Below are 24,260 nucleotides of genomic sequence, written 5' to 3' on the forward strand. Positions count from 1 at the left end.
TGTGATTGGCCGAGTTCTTTTACGCCATACACTGCTCCATGGACTCCATCCTTATGAATCGATTTTAGATTGGCAATACTTTTAAACCCCGTTTTAAACAGTTTGCATCGGGAAACGATCGTTTTTGACAAGATGAATAATTGCAGCTGCAAGAAAAAAACGTCTCTCCTAGGCGTTTCTGGCGAAATAACCGCATATTAACAGCGTATCACGGACAATAAAGATTTTGTATTATTAAGATTATTCGGTGATGCTCGGTAAAAGGGAAAGCAACGATTGCCGCGTGATCACGAGTCGCGAGGATCGAACGATCGTCACTGATTCAGGGAATAGTTGATGTTTGTGTTAGTCGTATATACAATTGTGATGTCACATAACACGGTTTTTCTTCGTTCCGTAATAATATAAACAATGCGGTAGTCATAATGTATTTATCCAATTGCAACAACAATGACGTGAGGTTACGTCATTTCGTCATCTTAATAAGTTAGGTGATCAAGCTCTTTTGTAATAATCAATTGTACAAATTGTACCGTCGACCGTATTGTCGATTGTATACATCTCGCGAGGATGAGCAGGGACGTGGAATATAATGTCGCTACTAGATACCGAACGGTCAGGAAGCACCTGGACAACCTGGGATACAAGCAGGCGCTGTCCTTGGACGCTCTACCTCTGATAGAGGCCTTGCTGGCCGATCTCGTACAAACCACGGACAGTCTCGAGCACTTCAAAGCCGTTGCTCGGGAGAACGTCGAGGTACGCCCCGTTCGCCGATTGCGTGTTCGCGAGAACGTTCAGTCTCCTCTGAATCTTGCAGAGAGAAAACATTTGAACGCGGTCTCATTTGTCTAATTTCAAGTAAAAGCTAACAGTAGGAGACACGATCTCGCGTGTCGTAACGTCACTGACGAACAATGCGATTTTGATCGAGTATTTTTCACGTATATGGATCTAATTTGACGACGTATCATCGACAGGCATGCAGCCAGTTGCAATTGACAGTTGACCCGTACAAATGTGATAATGCGCGATTGGTGCGAGAGTGCAACCAGCTTCACTCGGATCTGATAGAAACTAAGGAAGCGCATCAGAAGCAGGTCAAGGATCTCAAGAGGCAGATATACAAGTTAGAATGTGAATGCAACGATCTGCAATTGGCATCCTCGCGTAATATACATAAGATAAAGGAGCTGGAGGCAGAGTCAGCCGCCAAGTCTAAGAAGATATTGGAGCTCCAGGGCAAGTGCCTAAAGCCAACTGTCATTAATGTTGGTTTTGGTGAGTTGTTTTGTTGTTCTGTTGCGAGTGTCGACAAGGCATCTGACGTTATCATTAATTTTTAACACAGTGTATATATATATATATATATATATCTATGAAATTTTTTTTACAGCTGCTAAGAAGCGTCCCAGCTTTCCTCTTCGAAGACCAGTCTTGGAAGCTGAGCCGATGCCAAAGGCAAGAAGCAGCGGTTCACTGCCCAAATTAAGTAGCGTGGATCCTAAGATAATAGATGTAATAAGCATGGCGGATCACAAAATGAATTGCTTGAGTCAGGAGGTAACAAAATTGCGAGCGGACCTTTTATTGCAAACTGATACCATAGAGACCCTTGAGAAACAGGTATACTAAGCATCAATATTTATGCACGCATTTCTCGATTGTCTCTTGAACGTTCTCCAAGAAGAAACGTAAATATTGTGCATGCTCTGTTCTGCATGCTAAGAATTATTGACGCATAGTAACAATATTTTTAAGAATATAAATATGTATAATTGTTTATTAGCACGTTATTGTAAAACAAACAATCTTTTACAGCTGACCACAAAGGAGAGAGAAATAATTCGACTGAGAAAAATGCTGGAGGATGGTCACTCCTACGTTCCAGTTGGCAGGGACTGCACTTGCAGGAAAATGGAAAAGAAAGCTGGTGTTACCTACGGTGACGTTACGGAGATTAATGAAGTGAGGATTCTCCAACAGGCCAAATTGGAACTGGAACAGCAACTAAAAGGCAAGGAATTGAGAGAGATTCTTTATTTTCAACATAATTATTTCGTACGAAAACATCTAATTTACGTACTCCATTTTTTTTTTTTAATGACGCAGAATCTCTAAATAAACAACACGATGCCATGTCTCAGGCAATGAAACTAGCAGCGCGAAATGAGGAACTGGAGAAAGAATTAAGAGATATAGATCACGTTGCGTTAGCTGTAGAAGCCGACTGCAATTCTACGGTTAAAGAGAATAACAGAAGAGTTTGTAGGCTCCAGGTAACTACGGCGATTGCATTAATGTATGTTTTCCAGATATTTTCTTTGTTTTCATACTTTTATGCTTGTTTAGGGAAAGTTGGAGGATGTCATGATGCAGGTACATGTCTTAGAGCGCGAGTTAACCGTAGAACGTAGAGAGGTACAAGAGTTGAGAGCAGATCTAGAAGCATGTAGGCTCGAAAAACGTAATGTTCAACGTACTCTAGAATCTACATTGGACGAAAAGAAACAGATGTCTGACAGGATCAACCAACTAACGGTCATTGGTACGTTCAACTTTAATATCTTTTAACTAGTCTGGGCTATTTAGATCGAAGATGAAAGTTGAAAATAATATTGCAGAAAAAAGTTTAAATAATGAAATGAAAAGACTGAGTCAAGAAAACGAGTTCCAAAGACAAGATATTGATCAGTTGCAATTTACTAATAAAATATTAGAAGAATATATACATAAAAAGAATATTGAGCTAAGTAACGAAGGGAATGATCAGATGCGAGCAAAAGAAAAAGGGGAAAAGAATGATCAGAATAATGGGATGAAAATGTCGAAGAAAAAAAATGGTATTAATATTAATAGTAAATCAATTTTTAAATGTACAGCCCAGAAAAATGTCGAATACAAATTTCGATGGAGCATTTATTTCTAAGAAAAAATTATCTAATAAGAAATATACTGAGAATCTTTTTTTATCCTTTTTAGCACATAAAAATAACAACAGTGAGAAATGTGATATGGATTATCAGACAGCGGCTAGAGAAATTATAATAGATACAAATAACTTTGATATGCAAAAACGGATTGACGAAGCAAATTTGAAAATTGCATCTGTAAGTCGAAAAAGTTAATTTAATATTTACCAATTGATTTGGCCTAGTAGACAGCGCACTGGTCTATTGACTACTCTCAGTGGTTTGCCATTGCCTTCCGAGAGGAGAACGAGCGAATACAATTTTTTCGAAAATATATTTATCATTATATTTTGCAGCTACAACACACAATTCAGCGATTGGAAATGGAACGAGATCACTATAGGAAAGAATATATTAATTGTCGGGACGAGCAGCGCAGAACATTTGACAAAGATAACGTAAATATCAAATGCGGAAAGATACGCATACAAAGGGTTATAATTTTATTGCTTGTAACAAATTGTAGGCTGATTTGTGGGCACAAGTTTGTGAATTAAAACGCGAGTTAATTGATAAGGAACAAGTTTTGAGCAAAATGCATCAGGAGAAGGAAGAACTGTGTCATGAAAAGGAGGATCTAGAAGCACGATTGCAAACTTACAAGGGTCAACAGAGACAGATGTGTATTCCGTGCAGATCGTGCAGCTTGTGCAAACCCGTCCGTATTTGTTCCTGTGCTTCTGGCTCGCCAATATCTACTGGAGACATCAGCGCAACGAAGGTATTTAACGATTTGCAAATAAAACATATATTTTATTCTTATTTCAATCTCAATTTACGCAGGCAATGCTGGAACGTCTGGAACGAGAGCGGGATACGGCCAGAGCGGATGTTGAGCGACTGATAGAGGAACGCGATGCATTACGGGAGAGACTCAAGGTAAAGAGCAGAGATCGTATAAGTTAAATTTTACATTATTCTTATTTCTTGATTTTCCCTAATGTATATTTTAAATCTTAATATACTGAGTTAACAATACGAGTTTAACATCCACGGTATTTCATTAATTATATGTGTTTGACCATAAGTGTTTAACTGTAAATGATTAGCATAATACTGACATATTAATTCTTGCTAACTCTGTGTGGGTATGGCAATGTGTTGTAAATGCATGGCTGGATGATACCGGGACGTAGATGATGTCGGATACGCACGTGTGCGAACAACTTCGTCTTAAGGAAAGTTTAGTCGAGGCGGAGAATCGCTTGAAACATATGGAAAAAGAACGGCAAGATCTGTTGGTCACTCAGGGCACGAGAAGAGCGGCGTTAAACGGTCTCGAGGATCAGTTAGGCGACGTGCAAGAAGAACTGCGTCGTACAAAGCAGGAATTGATGGCACAACGGACGCAATATTTCCAACTACGGTAATATATTGAATTTTATTTGTAGAGGGTGCATGTGTAATCTTAATCTCCCAAATTTTCTATCGCAGAACGTTACAAGATCAAACGGATCAAGCGCTTGGAGACGCGCAGGGTCAACTATCGCGGGCAGAATCGGATTTGAACAAGGCTATGGATCGTAACAGAAGTATGGAGCAGCAACAGGTGCAGTTGAACGATCAAATCAAGGAGTTGAAGCAAGAAATAAATACATTGCGTTCGAGCATGACGCTCTTGGACCAAGAGAAAGATCGGCTATTGGTAAATGCAATATTTTAGGGAATTACTATTGTAGCGTATTACTATTTCGAATAATAGTTCACAAAATTGATTATATTTTATTATTTTGGTAGATGGCATTGGACGAAAAGACAGAGAAGATCGCCGCGTTGGAACGAGAACTGATGCACAAGGATCAACAGACAGAGGGAGTGCAACAACAAATCCGCGATTTACAGCATAAAAATGAGTAAGTACATCTGCGTTTATTTACAACTTTTTTAAGCTTTCTAGAAAAATTGGCACATGTCTCTCATATCTCTTATAAGAAACTTTAGACTTTTTTGTAAGTCATATAAACGATATTTACAATACTTGAGATATTAGATATTACGTATTAAGAACACAATAAATAAAGCTTCGCTCAAATATGAGGTAAAACTAAAAATAATTCGTATAACATTATATACAAAGTTTTATCATCATCGTTCTTTCAACCGAAGAGTTTGTTGCATCACGCACTAGGTAAAAAAAAAACATAAATGTAATGCGACGAAGCTTATAAATTATAAATGCCGCGCAGCGCCGCGATCACTGCGCAGCGATCTATGAGCTATTGAGCCATTCAGATCACTATTGATTTGATATTATCGTTGAGAAATTTTGCCAGACTCACTACGGGTGGCTGGCAATTGTTCGGCGAGATCAGATTATTGCTGTCCAGCTCATCCAGAGCCTCACCAGAGCTCTGGACGATCTTCTTGTAACCAGGTCGGCACTCGCACCTGGCTCTCGGTCGCGATTCTCCCCCATGTCGCCACAACCGACTGTTTCTCGGTGTCCTCTGGGCGACCAGCCATTCTCCCGCGGTACACGGGCCCTGCGTGTATAACTTGTAACAGGTTTTTTTGATCCTGACCATGCCTGGCGTGCTCTCGCAGTCGTCGCTCTCATTCGTCAGGCACTTGCCGGCATCCCTCATGCTGTTGGTACATCCGCACACGCCGTTGTAACTGATCCCGTCGAGGGACGGTCTCACGTTGTAATCGTACAACACTATTTGCCCATTCGGACACGGTCCCCGCGTACCGACCTTGTAGCAGGTCTTCTCCTGAGGAAAGTACAGTCTACCACGTTTGCATGGCACGGGAATGCAGGTCGATGAGTTCATCAGCATATAGCCGCTCTCGCAGGGTCCCCTCGTGTGCAGTCGATAGCAGAATCCGTCTTTGTACAGCACATGGCCTGATTTGCAAACGCATCTGGCTCGCGCGACGTCCTCCTGCGATGATCGAGCGTCCATTGTCACCACAAAGTGATGTCCTTGCGGACATGGATCGACGCCGCCTATAATAATTCGCGCGTATTAGAAATTTAGAAATATTTTACTAAGGACGAAGATTCAATATTAAATTGAAGAAATTAGTCATTAGGTACATGCTAGTCAAGTGTGTAATAATGCAATAAGAAGAAACAGCGGGATTTCTATCTTTATTTCAAATCGTCTTCAACCTAATATTAATTACAAATCTTTTATAAAATTGATTTGTGAAATAATTTCAAATTAAGAAAGTGTGTTAAAGAAAGTTATGTTAAAGCAGAAGATATTCAGAAAAAAAAAACAGTTTTTTTAAAAAATTGATTTGTGAAATAATTTCAAAGTAAGAAAGTTATGTTAAAGCAGAAGATATAAAAAAAAAAAAACAGTTTTGCTGAAGAATAAAAATTAAGCTAGGCACAGATCTGAAAATAATTATGTTGGACCATTTAAATAATTTATATTGGACGCTCAAGCTGGCTGCTAGAATATTAAAACTTTTTGCAGCATCATGTTTGAGCATTCTACATAATTATTTTGATAGTCCAACATAATTATTTTTAGACCTGTGTCTGGCGTAATTTTTGTATACTTAAAAGCTTTCTCTCTGTGTAGTGTTCCTCGTTTTCATTCCTTTAAATCTCATTATTACAACTTTATATTTTAGATACAGGTTGTATTAGGTATACAATTACGTGAAATATCTCACCTAACTGATAGCACATCCCGCTCGGTTCGTGATAGTGAGGTAATTGAGGATGGCAGCCGCACGTTCCACCCGGCAGAAACAATTCTCCCGGCTCCGAGCAGGGACCCTTGGTATAGTGTTCGTGGCAACCACCGCCGTTTCCCAGCCAATGGTACCTGCCCAGTTCGCCGCTCGTCGAGCACGAACAGGTCGCTAGACCATCTTCGCCTACGATAAGAAGCTCGCCACGTGGACACGGGCCTTTGCTGAGCTTCGGGTAGCACTTGCCGTCCTTGGGCCAGTAGATTTCGCCTTGCTCGTTGCAGGTTTCGGGATCGCGACAGACTCCCCATCGTGGCTTCGTGCTGAAGAAAATCTGTTATGAGCACGGGTATTTTCGGTCGCAAGCGAAATTAAGGGAAGAGCGTTTTTCATTACCCTGGTTTATCCGACGCCTCGGACACGGGTGCGAAGAATTGACCCTTGGAGCAGGACGCTCTCGTGAATATTGGATGGCACAATGCGTCCCTGGGCGATTGTGCGGTTCCCGGGGGACACCTACATTCCGCAATTGTTCCGCCGCTACCGGCCGCCGGGCCTAGTTCCATGGTTTCCGGACACGGAGCGCCGATCTGCCCATAAATGCGAATTCTCAGAGGTGAATGATTCAAACGATCCTTTTAAAGCAACCATGGTATGTCGTGGATCGGTTGCGCGTGAAAAGGTATAACTCTCGAGAGGGATGAAGGAAGATTAACACCTGCCTGAAATATTTTGTAGCACTTTCCGTCGGCCGGCCAGTACAACAGCTGCCAACCACGTGGTTGCGCGGCACAGGGGTTGCTCGATGGATCGGCCCACGGCGGCGGCATTATCGCGGTCCTCGCGCTGACCGTTGACAGAAGGTAGACGATGCACCCTAAGAGAATCCGCATCGCGCTGAAAATTACCGAGATGACATTACTTACATGAGTCTGCAAATCGCGGATCTTTCCGCGACGAAGGAAGTTAACAGCCGCCAAGCACATGGCACAATAAGAAGAAACGGCGGAATCTCTCTATCTTTATTTCAAATCAGCACACAGTTAATTAATTTGGAAACCTTAAGACGGATTGTTGAAAGCGGACCGAGCGTGAGCGCGTATATCGTACCGCGAACAGAGGTAGGACGATCGCGAGAGAAAAGAGGAAAATGTATATGCTATGTACAAGTAATACTATTTACAAGAATACAATTTATTCCGCGAGTTACGGAGAGGCGAGGGCGATTTTCCCGAAATGGAACACAGCGAGCGAAAAAGACTCGACTCTAATTATTCGCGATGCGCCAAGATTCTTCTCGATAATTTGACGGTATCCCGAACACGGATAGAAAACGCAAACAGAAGATGTTACCTTTCATCTTCGACGCGGTCGAATGCAAAAGCAAATTTCACCGAGCTCGTGCCCGAGTCGCAAGTGGAGAGCGCTTCAACAGAATGTGGAAGTTCGAAACGGGAGTATCGCGATAGCGCGAAATGTCGATGCGTGTGTCGTCTCGCCGTGCGTGCGGGAAGGGGCAAAAGTGCGCGCGACAGCGAGGGCAAAATGACCATATACTTTCACTGTTTCACTATGGCAATGGCATTGTCCCTGGCAGGGCTCAGGATGACGCATCACGTGCGCGGAATAAGAATAATGCGCCACGTATAAATGCTTCCCGCGTCGCAGAAAGCAAAAGGTCTTTTCTCTTTTTTTTTCTTTTTTTCTCTCCCCGGTCTCGCTGACCGAGAATCACGCGCGAATATCCTGCGGTTTGAAGTATAACGAAGTACAACGAAACACAATTCTGTCTGATCAGAGCTGCAATCTATTCCACTTGTATTTAATCAAATTTATTTACGCCAATTTGAACGGCATTCCGAGGCCTCTGTTATCTTTGTGCAAGTCGCTGACTTGTTTACACGGTGAATTTAACGGCATATTACACGCGCTATTGACTATGGAAGAAACGCAGCATCTCTTATCTTTTTTTTTTGTTCTTCAAAGTCGAGGAAGTAATTAAACAGCATGAGGTCTTTTCAACGTTTCAGTGCTGTCGCCTGATCGAGCTTTCTTCCGCGACTTTCCACGGCGGCCGCCGAAGCCGAGAGTTTTATTTCTTCGCCGCGGCGAAGTTTTGTTAATCACCTTTTATCACCCAGCACCTAGAATTTATCTCACGGTTGTCGTTCTAATTAACGCAACGATTCATCCGGCGTATGCCGAAATAATCCTCCTGTCGAGATGAACGCAATCCGGTGTGCGATGTCGTATCTTTAAAACTTTCCCGATAATTTGCACGACTTTTTACAAATCACATGTCGTTTGTAGAACGCAAAGTTTCGTGTCCTGGAAGCAAGATCGTGTGTTCCGCCTCTCGTAAATACGCGAATCAACGCCGCGCGGAAGGAGATATCTCTTTCCTTTTCCTATTCTCTAATTAACGCCGTTGAATCGCTTTAACGATCGAGCGTGAATAAATGGGCGAGATCGTTATCTATGCGTTACGCTCGCGCATCGTCCGTGAGATTCCTCTGCCTCTGATCGATGCCCGCAGGTGCGAACGCGCGCCGTTACACAATCGTCTAATTAGCGATCATTCAGTGGGAGCGAGTTACATCAGAACTTTCTCGTTTACAAGATTTCGTTCTCTGTAATAAGCGCAAAGAGCGCGAAGTAGCGAAACATTTAATCTAGTCGCGATAAGCGCGTAGCCTTTCCCTCGAGAAAACTAGTCTGCGTTGACACCCCGAACAGATATAGGATGCCGAAATTGAGATACCTGGCTGAAAATTAAAGGTATGAGCTCCCTCGATAATTTCAACGATTGCAATAAGTAATAATTAAATAAAACACCGGAGTGAAATTGAGATTGTTTTGCAGACTCGACGAAGTGGGAGGAAAATCGAGCTTTACATATTCACGAACGTAGATAGCTGATTCTCGTTTACGCAAAATACCGATCGGATTCTGAACGTGTGGGAAGCACACTTCTGTAAACAATTTGCGTTATGCCAGTAGTAATAATCACGACGAGATTTGATGCGAAATTCTTGGTACACAGGGTGTACGTGGCACCCCAGTATATTGTTCGATTCTTCTCCGATAAGTTTCGATGAGAGGAGGCATGCCTGAGATTCACGAGTATCCCTCTCGATATCGAAAGCCGCTACCATTATGAATTCCTGTTATTCGATGTGTCCTTATTGCTGCTTGCCTCACGGCGATGACATTCCCTATAGGTAACTTATGTCAATAACTTATGCAACGCGGAGTATATATTGCATAACATTGTACTTTTTTTTTATTACGCGTTCAGCTGTTAACGAAATTTCGTCGTACATTGTGTGCCGCATGTGTGCGCGTGTCGGTCAATAATAATACTATAATAATAAGAATTCTATAATTCAATGAGAAATTTTTATTTTAAAGGAAACGGTAGGTACATTTATAAGACAATTATTTATCTTTATGTTCCTTTTCTCTCATTACTAGATGAAATCTTTTTTTTTATTCTCTTATATAATTGTCTACATTTTGCTTTTTTTTTTTAATAAGCTCTTTCTGAATTCTAATTATGACTTGATAAAAGTTAGTTCTTTTCCGTAACTCTGATTATTCGATAAATATATGATTTTTTTAAATTGAGACATCATAGTCCATACATTTTTATAGAAATTTAAAAAAATTATAAAAATCGTTTTTCAAGAAAATGACACAAAGATCAAATTACTTCATGGAGAGTTTTTCTAGATCAAAGATTTTAATGTTACATAGCGACACAGCCTCATGTCTCCCTCGCAATAATTCACTCCCACACACATTTTCTTTGTCTGTTTCTAATTAAGGCAAATAGAGGGTACCAAGTGGGATGACAAATCGAATGAAAATTTAAAACCATTTTTAGTTATTTCTTGATTATCCGCTTCTAACCATTCAAACCGTGAAAGTATTATATTCAATCTCTTAAAAAAAAATTATTTTATGTAGCTTAAAGTGAGAAGAAGATAATCTTCCTTTTTGAAAAAACTTTTTTTAATTGATATCTTTTTCAAGTACATCCACCCATTTAAATGATATATTCCAGATTCTGTAAAATAATCTCTATTTGTGTAGCATAAATGTTTAATGTAGATATCGGTTGAAACGGAGATACGAAATTGATTCTAGCAGATGTCACGTTCGTTTATATACGTTTTCAAGGTACATATAATTCCCCCTCTTTAGTAAAATTATAATAAATGAAAGAAATTATAGTAATCTCCCGGGCCTGCGACACTTCTCTGTGACGCGTTTATTATATATTATTCATTCGTCATGATTTTACTTTCTTCGCCAGAGATGCACTTTCTCCGCCTTCCGTGTCATTAAATTGTAATAACCAGTTATTACTCGAGTCACTCGTCTTACACGCGCGTGCACGCACGCACACGCACACGCACACGTGGCCGTCCGCGTTCGCGATTCGCGTTGTGCCACGAGGAATTCTTGGAATTTTTCGAATTGCTTTGATCATCATTAGGGATCGCGCTTATATAATCACGCGTGCTCTCGCGCCTCGGAAGCGCGCCGGCGGATTTATGTTCTCGCTGAAAAGAAAGTGTCCGCTAATACGTTATAATCGATCTGCGCCGTGCCGAAATCACGCAATGCAAACAACGCGATCATGTAACGTCAGTCACCCTTTTTGCTCGAAACAAACGCGCGAATTTCTTCGTTCGATTGCTCTTAGGTCCTCGACACGTTCTACTTGAATTTTGAGCCGATGGATATGGCAATTCTCCGTTCAATTCCTCTCTAATCTCTTTTAACTTTTGTCAGATAAAATGCTGCGGAATTCAAGGATGTCACGTCGCGGACGTCGCTGAGTCGTCCGACGATCGCAGCTTTGATACAGTGAAAGGATTCTCTATATCGAATGTCGATTTGTTTAACCTTTGGAAGAAGATCTATGTGCAATCACCACTTGCCATTCAATCCCGGACTGGACGTTGCGTTATTTATTATAAGCACAATATGTAAGCACCTTCGTCAAACGATTTATGTCCATTTCTGTCAATGTAGATTTAATCTTGGTTTAAATCTAACTCTTACCTTTTATCTCTTTCTAATTCTTAGAACTAAAAAAAGATAAAAGGTAAGTTAAACCAAGATTAAAATCAATCTACATTGGTAGAAAAGGGCATCAGTCTCGGTGAAACGGAATCCTTACCTTATCATCGACGTTTTCATGGTGTTGCTGTTCTCTTCAGCGACCACCGCGATATTGTACCCGTTGTCACGTCACTATTTCGCGAATTATCGTCTTTCTCAGTTCACCACTCGGCCCTCCGCATCCATCGTATCAGAGAGGCTCGCGAGTCAAGCCGCGTCTTAGCCGATCATCGTCGTCGGTCTTGTCGCCGCGGAAAGCTCGGCGAGACTGGCTCGCGCACGTCCCGGCCTCGCGGCTCTATGCTATTACCTAACTCGACCGAGTCCGGGAGCCGAATTCGCCGAGGCGAGATGGACATCCTCCTTTGTTCGTTCAACCCCCGTGATTAATACCGATCTGCGCAATCTGCATCCGGGGGGAAAACCGTTTTGGCATACCTTTCGCGATGATAAAAGGTATTTTCCTCGTCTCTTTGCCCCTTCGCACGCCTTTCGCATTTCGTTGCCTTCATCACACCCGGATCGGACGTGATTTACGCACGATTACCGGTGAACAAGCCCCAATTCGTCATTCGTCAAGACTTCCTCGCAACGCGACAATCGACGGAACGTAAATGGCACTTTAAACATTTTATTTTATGAAAATTTTCACTCATGTTCGCTCGCTTTTTAGGTCAACGGTACGACGTTTGTATTTTTTGGAAGAAGGTAAAAGTTGGCTCGTTATATTTGCGACGATCGCTGGATTTTTACGATGTAATATTCGGGATATGTGCGGAGGTGTGCATTCATTCCTGCAACGCGACTCGCTTCTCTGCAGCTGCGAGGGAGGAGACAAATCAGTATTCCAATATGCGTGGGATTTCTGAGGTGTCTGAAACGCAGATCCAGTGAGATCATCCGCAATTTGATTTCATTTGTCGAACGGGACTTTGAGGTAAACTGCATCTCTCTCGATGCAGTTGCATAGAGAGTACCTGATCTTATGGATTACATTATTTAAATTGTATAAAAACTTTAAGTCTGACGAACGTTTTAGGGAAACCGTCGAGAAAACCGCGAATATCCACGATAAAGAAAAACCGGTTTTAACGAATTTATGCCTTTTTGCGCAATGTCGTGATTACTTTGCCGCTTCAAGGTTTTTCCAAAAATGTCGCTGTTTCGACACTTCCACGCAACATCTCTGTTACACGCGGAGGACTTTCATCGTCACTTGGACCTCCCGAAACGCCGTCGCCGATCAACGGCGATCGTCACGGCCTGCGACCGGTGCGTGGGTTTCTTTATGAACTGTTGCATAATTTGGTGCCGGACCTGGAGCCGAACCCAGTAACGGGAAACGCATAACCGTCCCCGACATTCATTCAATCCCGATACGAAGAGGCGAGCGCGAGTGGATCATTGCCACCTTTCTCATGAAACTGTCACTGTTACGTCATTATCTTAAATTACCGCGGCCTTGAGAAATTACGAGATCGTCCCAAATTGAGTTTAATCGCATTCTGTCGAGACGTATAAGGACTTTCGGCATTTTTCAGTAAATATTTTACGGTAAACCTCCATATAAGGTGCGGGATGGGATCCACGTTACATCGCATTGTACGAGACTCGTCAGAAGCCGTACAAAATGTGGAGATATTTCCTTATTATTGAAACAATTTAATGTTATAATAAGAAATTATTTTCATCTCATCTCAAAACGAAAAAAACTTACAACTTTTATTGAATTTATAATGAACAAAATCTTTGTATTAACATGGAATGATTATAAAGCTCTAAAAATTATAAATTTGGTAAAGTTATCAACAAAATAAAAACCCAAAAGTTACAAATAATCTTATCATAAAAATTCAAAATAGCTGCCATTGCCATGTAGTGATATTTAATTAACAAACGCGCAAAATTGTCACAGCTTAAAAAGCACTGTAGAGTAATTTATTGCATAATAGGGTTGCAGATATTACAGGAAATGATATACGGAGATCTACCGTATATAAAATAATATCCGATAGGAAAAAGAAAGAAAGAAAGAGAAGCATTCAAATGGCATGTTAAATAATTATAAATAATAATATAATTCTAGAAAAAAAATTAGATTATAAAAATCTCCTATTTGTTTAATTGAATTCAAATCAAGGGTAATCCGTTTTATATTTTTTCTTCTTAAAGAACGCTTTTCTTGTTTCTTTTTTCTTTGTGCAACGCTTTATTTGACCGTGCGTAAATGAAGAGTAATTTTAATAAAATCTACACTAAACGATCGCGTCGTTCGCTCGGATAATCTCAAATGCCTTGGGATTACGGTTTCTTCTTTCACGCATCATCTCCTCGCCTCTTCTTGCATAACTTCGGTTTCGAGGAAACGTGCAATGCCCTTTGCCTATATAACGGTAATCCTATACAAACTAGAAAATCTTCGAAAGGGCGCACCTATGCCTCTCCAAGTGATCTCCTGAGCTAACTATGAATAACAAAGGCGGCTAGTTCGTACATCTCCGTCAAGCTGTCGTAGACTGCTTCTTTCTCCGTTGGAAAATTAAAGAAGATAAAGTTAAAACTTGAACTTCGTAATCTTTAAACAGTAACCATTTATCGCAATTTATAATAACACGTTGAAAATATTATTCTTAAATTTTTATAAATAATTTGTTTGTCTTCAGGTTCGAGATCAACGATTCTTATACTTCGGTGAAAAAAAAACTTCAGTATTGAAAGGACTGAAATTTTAGATGTCATTCAGGAATCAATATAACGCTATACAAACGTAGCATGATGTATCTTTCTTAGAACGGCTTCCTGTAACGGATTTAGTATCGTTTGCCGCTCAATTTTGACATGCACGGCTTTGTGAGGCAATCATGGAAGGGAACAGTGAGAGGTCCAGTGACCCTCCTCCTTCCTAGGGAGCGATGCATCGCTCTGACTCACCTTTCCACGAAAGGTTTCGTCGCTTTTGGTAAAGATGCTCGTTTTCCGCGTAAATACAGATTTCATCTCGGATTAAACGGTTTCTCGATATGAAACTTGTGCCGTTATTACGATTAGAATACAGAGTGGAAAAGTTGCTCTGTTGTACTATCGTACATAGCTTTCACATTTAATGCACCGTGGCAAAAAGCGCATCGTGCCGACCATTAATATTTAAAGCGTGCAAATTTCGGTAAGGGACGACTCATTTATCGCCGTAAATAGCGATAAGTGAATCGTGCATCTTACAATATGTGTGGAATGGGTTTAACTTCGTTGAGGCCTTGCAATTAAGCCAGTACGAAGTTGCCAAGTCGAGTATTCCGATGTCGCGAGGGACATCCTTTGCATACATTAACAGGACGGTTTGTAGAGCACTTGCGATGCTTTCTATGGCACTTTTTCTTACGCGCTATCGTCGTGACTGTGGACTTTCCTTCTGGCGTCGAGGAAAGAGAGAGTGAGACGTAGACTCGAGAAATCAGGAGGGAATAAGCAAATAAATGATAATTGAACGACGAACGGTATTTGGAGCCAATCGTATTACGTAAGTTTTGCAACTTCAAAAGTTTGCATCTTGTCAAGTTGAGTAATTCGCGACGTTTCTCTGTCTATATTTACAGTTTCAGAGTGCCTCGTACCGGAAATCTTCCGCGTCGAAAAGTACAAGCAGGGAAAAACTGATAGCTCGCTACCGGAATCGCATTTATACGGCTGGAAATTTCATCATCAGTATTGCTCACGGACGAAACATCGCCGCCTGGTAGAGGAGAAATTTTACGTCTTGTCGCAAAGCCCGTGGAAATAGAAATTATTTCTTCGAGCATCCGCGAATGCATTCTTCTGTAACATCCGTGACATAATTTCCATCGTCATTATCGCGATATGATAATCCGCCCCGAGGCGTGACGGACGTATCGCCAAGGGTACGCACGCGATCGAACCGCGATGAGAAAATTGATTGTGCGAGTCCACGGCATTACCCTCGGTATTAGCGAGGTAATGAGATAAATTTCTCGGTTAGTTGAAGACGCCGACACAACGATGGTTCTCATTTTCTTCTTACTTCCCTGATATTTGACTCGAGAAATTTTTATTAAATCCTGTGCTCAATTTTAAAACTTTAAAATTCGCATTCTTTTCTCTAATGTAAAATGGATACGCGTCTGCTTATTAATATACTTGACTGGTATAAATGATAAATAATTTTGTTTCAAGTAGAACCGCCGATTAGAAGGTTGTCGACTGCCGTGGAAAACGATTTCCTCGATTCGCGCGCGTGATGGAATCGATTTTCACTTTCATGCTCGGACCAGATCCTCCGCGGGAGGCGGCTGGTTGCTGCTGTGTTGCTACTGCTGGTGCTGAGAGGAACGCCAGGAGAGGCGAGAGAAAGTCGTCCGGCGCCCGGATACTTTTCGCACGCGCCACGACCACGTTGCAGGTCTTGCGACGATTACGCAAACCGCGCACCGCGCGTAATCGGCGCGTGGATGATCGATGGTCTGCGGTCCACGCGTTTCTTCCCCTCCCGTCCGCGGAGGACTTCGACGAGCTGGAACCTCGACGATTGGTTTCCGCTATTGACTTGTTAGCACGTCGAAAGTTGGGAATGATTGGCTTTCGGTAGACACGCGTCAACATTTTCCGCGATGAAAGTTCTGCAGATCTCTTAATGTCCGATTCTTCCGAGAGAATTTTATCCGGACGATGTCGTTATTCAGTTCAGAATCATTTGTATACGTCGGCCGATTCACAAATGTATACGACATATGCATAAATAGATCGATATTCCGTCAGCTGCGCCTTATTCGGCAATTTATTTGACGGAGTTGCTGCAGGCACAATGAGAAATCCGATCTGTATAAACGACAATACGAAAATCCAATCACGTATAAGTACCTCATTTCGAGAGAGTTGTGCAAGTTGGGGGAAACGACGAACGCCTAATTCGTTCGTGGTGCCCTTGTCCTCTTTCGAGAACGTATCTTGCGCCATGAAGAACGAACACCTGATTCGCATAGACGATCGCAGAATTAAACATGATTGCTGTACGACATCGCAATACAAGATTACATTACAAAGATGATGACGCTATTAAATAGAATAATCATTATCATAATCATTATTAAATTTGTTATAATAGAATAATCGTATTACAATCATTTATAATGCGATTGAGATAATTTATTATTTTTCTATTTAATGTCTATGTCTGCAATGCGCAATGACGGTGTTAATTGTTGCAGAATATGCATCGATCAGAGCGCGGAGCAGGAGCGTCAGCTCAGGTCGCTGCAGCTGGAGATGGAGACGCTGCAGCGGCAGTTCGAGGCCGCGTCGGTGGACCGCGAGAACGCGATTCAGGAGAACCGGAAGCTGCAGGACGACCTGGCGGCGGCGACCTGCGAGGTGCGAAACATGCAGCGCGAGCTGGAGACCTCACGCGCCGAGTGCTACGACCTGAAGAGGCAGCTGCAGACTTATGTCAGCGAGGTCCGTCGCGCTGAGGAACTCCTAAATCGGAAGGTAGATCCGGAAAGCGATTTTATCAATAACGTTCACCACCAACGAAGCTGTTTCGCTTATTTTTCCTTGATCCTACCAGGAGAACGAGAGAACGGAGATGCTGAACCATTTCCGAAGTCTCAGCTTGGAGGCGACGGTTCTGGAAAACAATAATCATAGCTTGGAGTCTGAGGCGGCGGAGGCTAGAGGCGCCCTTCAAACCGCGAGACATCAGATACTCGACTTGGAGCGTCAATTGGCGGACAGGGACTGTCTGATAAAGGGTTATGAGACTCAGGTATTTCGCTCTCTTCGTAACAGATTCGAAGAAACGTGAAGAATCATTGATACTTTCACTCATCACATTACGACATCTCGTGTTGCGATGCTCAGCTGAAAATGATCCAACTTAAATCAGGGCCAACAAGGGATCTGATAAATTTTTAAGACGTACTCACCACGTCATTCTCACGTGTGTATAATTTAATAATTTCTCCAGATAAGCAATCTGACGCAAAGCGTCGCTAGCATGGAGACGCAACTACGGCAACAGATCGAACAGAGAAACCGAGCCGAAGCCGATTTAATGGCGGTCAGGGACCTGTGCGTGAAGCTGGACCAACAAAAGGATACGCTTGTGGAGCAACTCGGTGACAAGGACACCGTGAAAGCGCATGTAAATTTACTTACTCTTTATTCTAGCCGTTTCTCCCGTTTGCACGTCACCCCGGTTTCTCCACCGCTTTGCTTTTTCTCGTGCAGTACGAGGCGCAATTATCAAGACTGAAAGCCGAGCAGAGCATTGTTCAGGATCAAATTGCTAGAGATCGCGTGACCGTGGAACGACTGGAGACCCTTCTGGACCAAGCGAGGCAGGAGTCCATTAACGCGCAGGCTACCAATCAAGAGCTGCAAAATGAGATCTCTAGATTAAAACAGAAAGTCTCCGAGCTTCAAAGTAAACTGTACGTCCCACATTGTCGTCCTTATTATTTTTATATTATATATCTTGCGCGTTTACATTTTCTTATAATTACAGTTCGTCAGAATCCGCGGAACTTCGACAGTATCAGAATCAAGCGGCGGAATACAGCAAGCAGATCAGCGAGCTCCGTAGACAAGTCACCAACGAGAGGTTTGACCGTGCTAGAAAGGATGAAGAGAGTCGCAGGTATTTTATCATAATCGTTAAAAATGTTTATCTTTTCACTGTCGAGTCTCTCGTTTGTACTCTCTCGCGTATTGTCGCGTACTGTCCCATCGTGATCGTTTCTCAATTTAGAACTTCTGAAGAATCCGTGATTCCTCTCCAACAAAATCGCACGACCCTTCCTCAGTCGGATATTAGAACCTCCAATGGCGAATGTGTCGCCTCTACGTCCAGGTCCAGGTAGAGTCGGGGTGATTGTGATCGCGCTTGAAAGTAGATTGTAACTTATTAACGAGTCAATTACAAATCCGCCAGGCAAGTAGATTGGCTGAGAAAACCATACACCGCGATTCCCAAACACACATGCGTACGCGATTCCGGCCAAGTGGGATTAACGAGTCACGACGATCGACCCACGTCGTTTTCACTCGAGTGTCGGTGTTCTTCCTTTAAAAAGCGTATTTCCTCCGCCAATTTCGTGTCATGCCCCAGCACGTTTCTCTCGCAACGCAAGTCTACCGACGACACAGATAAGACATCGAATTCTCCTTAACGGGGAAAAGTATCGTAAACATTTAATTTAATAATGCTCTAAGAGCGCTCTCGAGGCTTTTGTAAGGACCTTTGCATTTAGAGATAACTTTTGTGCCATATACATATGCATTTGTAGGAAATATATGAATTTTATTATTTACAACGATTGCTTTTTTGATGCGAGGTGATATTTACGCTATTGATAATATATTTTGATGAATTTCTCGACGCGAGAAAATGAAATAAATTGTATGTGTTTCGCGACTGACGCTTATCTTATCTGTTTATTTTTGCAGGTCGCTAAATTCATCTCCAGACAGTTTCAATGTAGATCTAAACGTAGTGATATAATATACTTGTGTTTGCACGCGCACGCGATGTCTGTTGATCTACTTATAAATATTTCCAACGGAACGGGGAATAAGGATAACAATGATAGAGTAGAGCCCCTGCAAAGCACGCAAATTGATTTAATATGTCAAGCCTCGGCAGTATGACTTAGATTATAAATATTTTTTAATGATGTAAATATGTGTGTATAATTGCAATATATATATTAATATTGTCCATCTAAAATAGACAAAATACGAAATTAATAAATAATGCTGCCAAGAGAACAAGACTTTCGAGAAATGAAAAATTGACAATTTTTGTGATATAATCAATATCGTTTATACATATATATGATAATTTATCTAATTACCAAATATCTCGAATTAAGTATATATATATAAGACAATCAAATTGTACAAATTATACTTAGTTTAATTTCCTTTTAATTGAATTTCCATCACCAAGACTTAATCGAGAATAATTTAAAAACTCAGAGCTTATATTAAAGAAAAAAATGTAAACATATCGAATATATACATATATATATATAATAGAAAATTGAGGAGAAAAAAAGAGAACAAAAAAGTCGATAATACTAGCAGTTTAAGCTTCCTGCCTACTCGCCGCTTCTGTTCTCGTTTGATGACGTCAGAAGCGAGAAATCGCATGCCTTAATTCTTGCGGTTTTACGTAGAAAAAGATATATCTATAAAACGCGCAATTGTAATTGATTTAGGAGCCTTAATCAACATGACTTCATGACAGATTTTTAAAAAATTTGAATTTCTGTAAGTCAAAAACAGTGCGAGAAATTTGGAGCAAAATTAGTCATGCTAAAAAACAAATCTTTTAAAATAAATAGAAAAGATAATGCCATGGACACGTATTAAATAAGATTCCTTCGAAGAAGAGAATACTATTATTTATATATATATATATATATGAAAATGTTTTAAGTCGCAAAATATATTGGTAAGTGTGTGTTTATAAGTACAAATATATATATTCTTAAGTCTTTGTATACTCCGCTGACATTGCAATAAACTTTATATTTTCTACAATTTCCAATTAAATTTATCTCTGTTAAAATATGTTCTAATTATAGGATTTTGAAAATAATAAAAAGCAGAATGATAAATAAATGAATAATAATTGTTATATTTAAGTGGCTACTATACGTACGGGTAGATGATTGTAGACGAATAAGATTTGCGTTGATTTTCTTCTGCCTTTTCCTTTCGATACATTTTTCCTGCGGCTTACGCATCCACGCGATACGACGGAGAGAAAGAACAACTCAAATAATCAGTCTATATATTTTTCCCATATTCTCCTTCGTATTTAGTAATTTATTATATCGTTCTTTTATTCCTTTACACAGATGTTTATTTATGATCTCGATGATCGTACGAAACGGTGAACATGTAAACTAGGTATAATTACAAATAATAAAAATAAAAAGCCTCTCACAAGATTTTCGTCCTCCTAAAAACGTTCAGCTATTAAACTTGTTTTTATATATTTATATATAAAATACATAATAGAGGCTCGCACAGGGTCCATTATCATATTTTTTTTTATGTCTATCCTTAAACGGCCGTTTTGTAATATAAGACGAAACCGTTCCTCAGTTGTTTTCTTCACCGAACCAGTTAAATAATTACAAAAATCCGTTTCTTGCAACTTCTATGTCTTGTCACAATCTATTATAATACAAGAATCATTTACTTTGTTTCTCTTAAAGACGCATTAAACTTACAATCTTAAGAAATTTACACAGAGGTTTTAACATCATGAATGAAATACAGGCATTATGTACAAGTATGTATATATCTTCAATATGATCAGCTTACTCTTTCATGCAATGTAGTGGTGTCTCAAACAATTTAATAAATGATAAATGCAATCTACGCCGTTCGCGAAGTAGTGACGTCCGAGAACATAAAATACTTTGTCACTTTAACGCTTTAAACCGTTCGAAATAAAATAAAGATTCATTTTACATAAATTACATAGCCATTAGCCAAATAATGGACAAATCCTTTAATCATTTTTATTTGACGTCCGATTCAGAGAAAATTAGTATTTTTAATAGTATCTTCTTTTTTCGCGGACACTCTGTAATATGAAAAGAAATCTACGATCTTCCAGAGCAAACGATGTTAGAGTATTACGTCAAAAGACAACTTTGTCATTATGCGTTGTAATAATATTATATATTGCATTTCACACGATATTACAATAAATTTCGTCTATTGTTGCATAAATTTGTTATAATCATTCATGTTCAATTGAGATGTTCCAAGTACGATACGTTTGCATCAGCCGAGAGCCAACTACGTTCTACCATGAGAATGAAAAAGAAATATACTTCCAATTGCAGTCGCGGAGTATATTAGTAATAAAATTCTCGAGTTAAATATATAAGAATCAAAGGGAAAAAAGAATTCAATATTACAATCGTCATATAAAAATCTAAGATCTTAGGCCTTTTAAATCCAGATATAAAGAACGTTGGAAATTTACTTATTCATTCGTAACTCGTTAATTTGTCAATACTGCTGGTTTCGGGATCGCTTTTTGCAAGATATTTCTTTTGATTGGAAGTCACGCTAATGACAAAGTCATTTTCTAAATTTGTCTAACGATATGCCGCATTACTCAGCGAGCGTAAAAAATTGTCCTCTAAGTATCCTGACACATCGCAGAAAGTCGAATGGCTAGGAGTCATCGAGCTAAAACTGATCTAAACTAGACGTCGTTAGATTTATGCAGTGATATGAATGTTCTGCTGTAATGACGAACTCGCTAGCATGCCGATGCATGTACTGTTATATCTTACTAATTTCTGTCGATAGATTAGATTAGTTAATAATAAAACAAAGAGAGACGATAATATATATAGCCATGTAATCGCAATATGCAATTATAAGCAAAACATAAATTCCTAACAAATACATTTCATAAAAAGATTTCGTTTTTGTTTCTTTATCCTAGGTCCTTGGTGATTTACGAAAAAAAACATACAATAATAATTAATATAATAGAATAATACAATATTAATTATAATATATTGATTATAATTAACTATAACGTCCATAAAGTATTTTCTTCGTTCCTTTTTGTACACGTTTACTAAAAACACTTTTTCCACCTTTCTTGTTGAGAAAATAAATATTAATATTAAATCTGAAATATCATCTCTCTCGCTCGCTCGTTCGCATTCTCTTTCTCGCTCATTCACTCGCTCTTTATCACACACGCACGCACACGCACACACTCTCTTTTTTTCTCTTGCAAACTCGTTATCACTTTTCCATATTTGACCTAACTGTCTTTGTATTGTATATTTCACTATAGTTACAGTTCATATCATAATCTAAATTGGCAAAATGATTTGCCTAGTAAGTTTATAGGCCTCTTTTTTTCTATATATGGAACATTTATCCTCGGTACCATTCTTCTCTAATTCCAGTCCTTCAAATTGCATGGGCACACATCACGCACGCACGCACGTACATACATAGGCACGGACGCACGCACGCATGTACAGTCATCCATATGCATGTAATCACTACGGCAAGTGACTATAAACTTATGCACTCGCTTTCTCCCCGTGTAATTCGAAATAATGTAAGTTGATCGCTGCTCGCAAGATTAAAAGAGCTTTTAGAGGCCTGATTCAAGAGGTCACCTATGATGGCTACTGCTACTCTGGTCGTTCATATCATAAAGGACTTGTGCGATTGTTCTCGATGATTCGACATTGCTTAACGCCACGCCTGCCAAGTGGGGCTCGTACGCTCTAAGATGCCTGCAAATAATTCGTGAATGAGCCAAGATTGCGACGCGGCAATTAAATAAAAAAGGAATAAAAACGTGGGAGCAGCGTGACTTACCTTCTACCGTGTGTTGAATATATGACTAGGTTTCTAAGAATGAGAGCTGCCGTTAGGCGAATACTTTTGGTCACTGGACCTTCGTTGTCATCCTGCAAGATAAAGACACACTCATTGACAATCGATCGTCCAAGCGCGCTCGTTTTCACACACAAGACAACTGATGACGGACAACAAAATGAAATCACTGATTTTTCAGATGCTAAGAAAAAAAAGGGTCTCGTGAAAAATGCATGGATGTGGTACGTAGTTTCAATAATTGTATGATGTTGTTCTACAAATGTTATGGGAGTCGTGTTAATGTGTAAGAAGCGCTGCAATTTCTCGGCGAAGCTGCAGTTTCGTCTGTCCTGGATAATCGCGCATGTATTCTCGACATGTCACGTTATAGACGGCGACGAATCCATATTCTTGCACCTTAACCACGTTACAACTATACGACAAGGACGCACACATATACACAAACATATATATTCAAGCCTACGGGCTCTAGCAACATCTACTTAGTAAATGGGAGTCCGGCTTCTCTCCGCTGCTCTGTTGAAACGAGCACTGTGCCAACACCCTGCTAATATGAGCATTGCAAGTTCGACGCATGTAAAAATAAAATTTAAAAAAATGCTAGCTACGAAATGTAACGTCGAAACAAAAATTAAAAAAGACATGCTATAACAAGACGGAAGGGTAAAACAAATGAGGGGTTCGGGGGAGAATGACATGGTGTGCAAAAAACAGAGAGAATAAAAAAAGCACAGAGAGACGACAGCAGCGGCAGCGCTACAGGAGCTGTAGCTGCGTCGTGATTTTCCTTTCAATTCTCAATACATTTTTACCTGTTCTGGTGGAGAATTTTGCCCAGGTCTGGGGGAAGAAGAGCTTGAGGTGGCTGCAGCGGGCTTGGTCGGCCTTTGCTGCTTCGCCAAGAGAGAGAACAAGAAATTTCGTTAAAATTAGCCAGTCAAAGATTTGCAGAATCGAAGACTGTCGGGTGATATTTACGGGAATCGACTTTACATCAACAGAATATCAACATGGCAGGGAGAAAGATTGTAACATGTGTATTTCGAGACGTGTATTACGTGTATCAAGTGTGTTATGAGATTATTAAAT

The 24,260-nt window shown here is 40.3% G+C and overlaps 3 protein-coding genes and 1 long non-coding RNA gene across 11 annotated transcripts in view; 2 read left to right on the forward strand and 2 right to left on the reverse strand.

Annotated features, from left to right (window-relative positions):
• Positions 1 to 20,726, forward strand: LOC139819374 (uncharacterized). Of its 2 annotated transcripts, none has more exons than XM_071788661.1 (19): positions 1 to 759; positions 981 to 1,281; positions 1,397 to 1,626; positions 1,822 to 2,017; positions 2,113 to 2,279; positions 2,353 to 2,548; positions 2,983 to 3,110; positions 3,269 to 3,370; positions 3,439 to 3,693; positions 3,756 to 3,851; positions 4,109 to 4,338; positions 4,407 to 4,617; positions 4,710 to 4,825; positions 16,976 to 17,255; positions 17,335 to 17,532; positions 17,734 to 17,910; positions 17,997 to 18,199; positions 18,274 to 18,405; positions 19,215 to 20,726. In XM_071788661.1, exons 1-19 carry the CDS (start codon positions 571 to 573, stop codon positions 19,267 to 19,269), a joined length of 3,462 nt encoding a protein of 1,153 aa, XP_071644762.1. In that variant the 5' UTR covers positions 1 to 570; the 3' UTR covers positions 19,270 to 20,726. The 2 variants fall into 2 exon arrangements, with proteins under 2 accessions (XP_071644762.1, XP_071644763.1); XM_071788662.1 differs by having other exon boundaries at positions 1,397 to 1,563.
• Positions 4,808 to 11,954, reverse strand: LOC139819376 (uncharacterized). 2 transcript variants are annotated; one of them, XM_071788666.1, is made up of 5 exons: positions 11,815 to 11,954; positions 7,346 to 7,520; positions 7,020 to 7,213; positions 6,603 to 6,946; positions 4,808 to 5,922 (listed from the first exon to the last, which is right to left on the reverse strand). In XM_071788666.1, exons 1-5 carry the CDS (start codon positions 11,832 to 11,834, stop codon positions 5,201 to 5,203), a joined length of 1,455 nt encoding a protein of 484 aa, XP_071644767.1. In that variant the 5' UTR covers positions 11,835 to 11,954; the 3' UTR covers positions 4,808 to 5,200. The 2 variants fall into 2 exon arrangements, with proteins under 2 accessions (XP_071644767.1, XP_071644766.1); XM_071788665.1 differs by lacking the exon at positions 11,815 to 11,954 and adding an exon at positions 7,977 to 8,632.
• Positions 8,646 to 16,968, forward strand: LOC139819382 (uncharacterized). The gene is made up of 3 exons (XR_011733706.1): positions 8,646 to 9,401; positions 9,486 to 15,273; positions 15,350 to 16,968. It is a non-coding gene; the product is annotated as an uncharacterized lncRNA (long non-coding RNA).
• Bap170 (Brahma associated protein 170kD) overlaps positions 20,567 to 24,260 on the reverse strand; it is a 47,811-nt gene continuing 44,117 nt past the window's right edge. For 4 of the 6 annotated variants that reach the window (XM_071788658.1, XM_071788655.1, XM_071788660.1 and 1 more), the window contains 3 exons: positions 23,984 to 24,064; positions 23,151 to 23,242; positions 20,567 to 23,065 (listed from right to left, as the gene is read on the reverse strand). In XM_071788658.1, the coding sequence (XP_071644759.1) occupies positions 22,942 to 23,065; positions 23,151 to 23,242; positions 23,984 to 24,064 (297 nt within the window). In that variant the 3' untranslated portion in view covers positions 20,567 to 22,941. The remainder of the gene's footprint in view (positions 23,066 to 23,150; positions 23,243 to 23,983; positions 24,065 to 24,260) is intronic. The other 2 variants (XM_071788656.1, XM_071788657.1) reach the window with 2 other exon arrangements.

This window comes from Temnothorax longispinosus, chromosome 9, assembly GCF_030848805.1.
Source record: "Temnothorax longispinosus isolate EJ_2023e chromosome 9, Tlon_JGU_v1, whole genome shotgun sequence".
In the NCBI taxonomy this organism is placed as follows: domain Eukaryota; kingdom Metazoa; phylum Arthropoda; class Insecta; order Hymenoptera; family Formicidae; genus Temnothorax; species Temnothorax longispinosus.

Coding starts and splice junctions, on each gene's coding strand:
- LOC139819374 (XM_071788661.1), top strand. CDS start 571: ATGAGCAGGGACGTGGAATATAATGTCGCTACTAGATACCGAACGGTC. Junction 1,627..1,821: donor TAGAGACCCTTGAGAAACAG/GTATACTAAGCA, acceptor AATCTTTTACAG/CTGACCACAAAGGAGAGAGA. Junction 2,018..2,112: donor ACTGGAACAGCAACTAAAAG/GCAAGGAATTGA, acceptor TTAATGACGCAG/AATCTCTAAATAAACAACAC.
- LOC139819376 (XM_071788665.1), bottom strand. CDS start 8,176: ATGGTCATTTTGCCCTCGCTGTCGCGCGCACTTTTGCCCCTTCCCGCA. Junction 7,521..7,976: donor GACCGCGTCGAAGATGAAAG/GTAACATCTTCT, acceptor GGTAATTTTCAG/CGCGATGCGGATTCTCTTAG. Junction 7,214..7,345: donor AGTGCTACAAAATATTTCAG/GCAGGTGTTAAT, acceptor ATTTATGGGCAG/ATCGGCGCTCCGTGTCCGGA.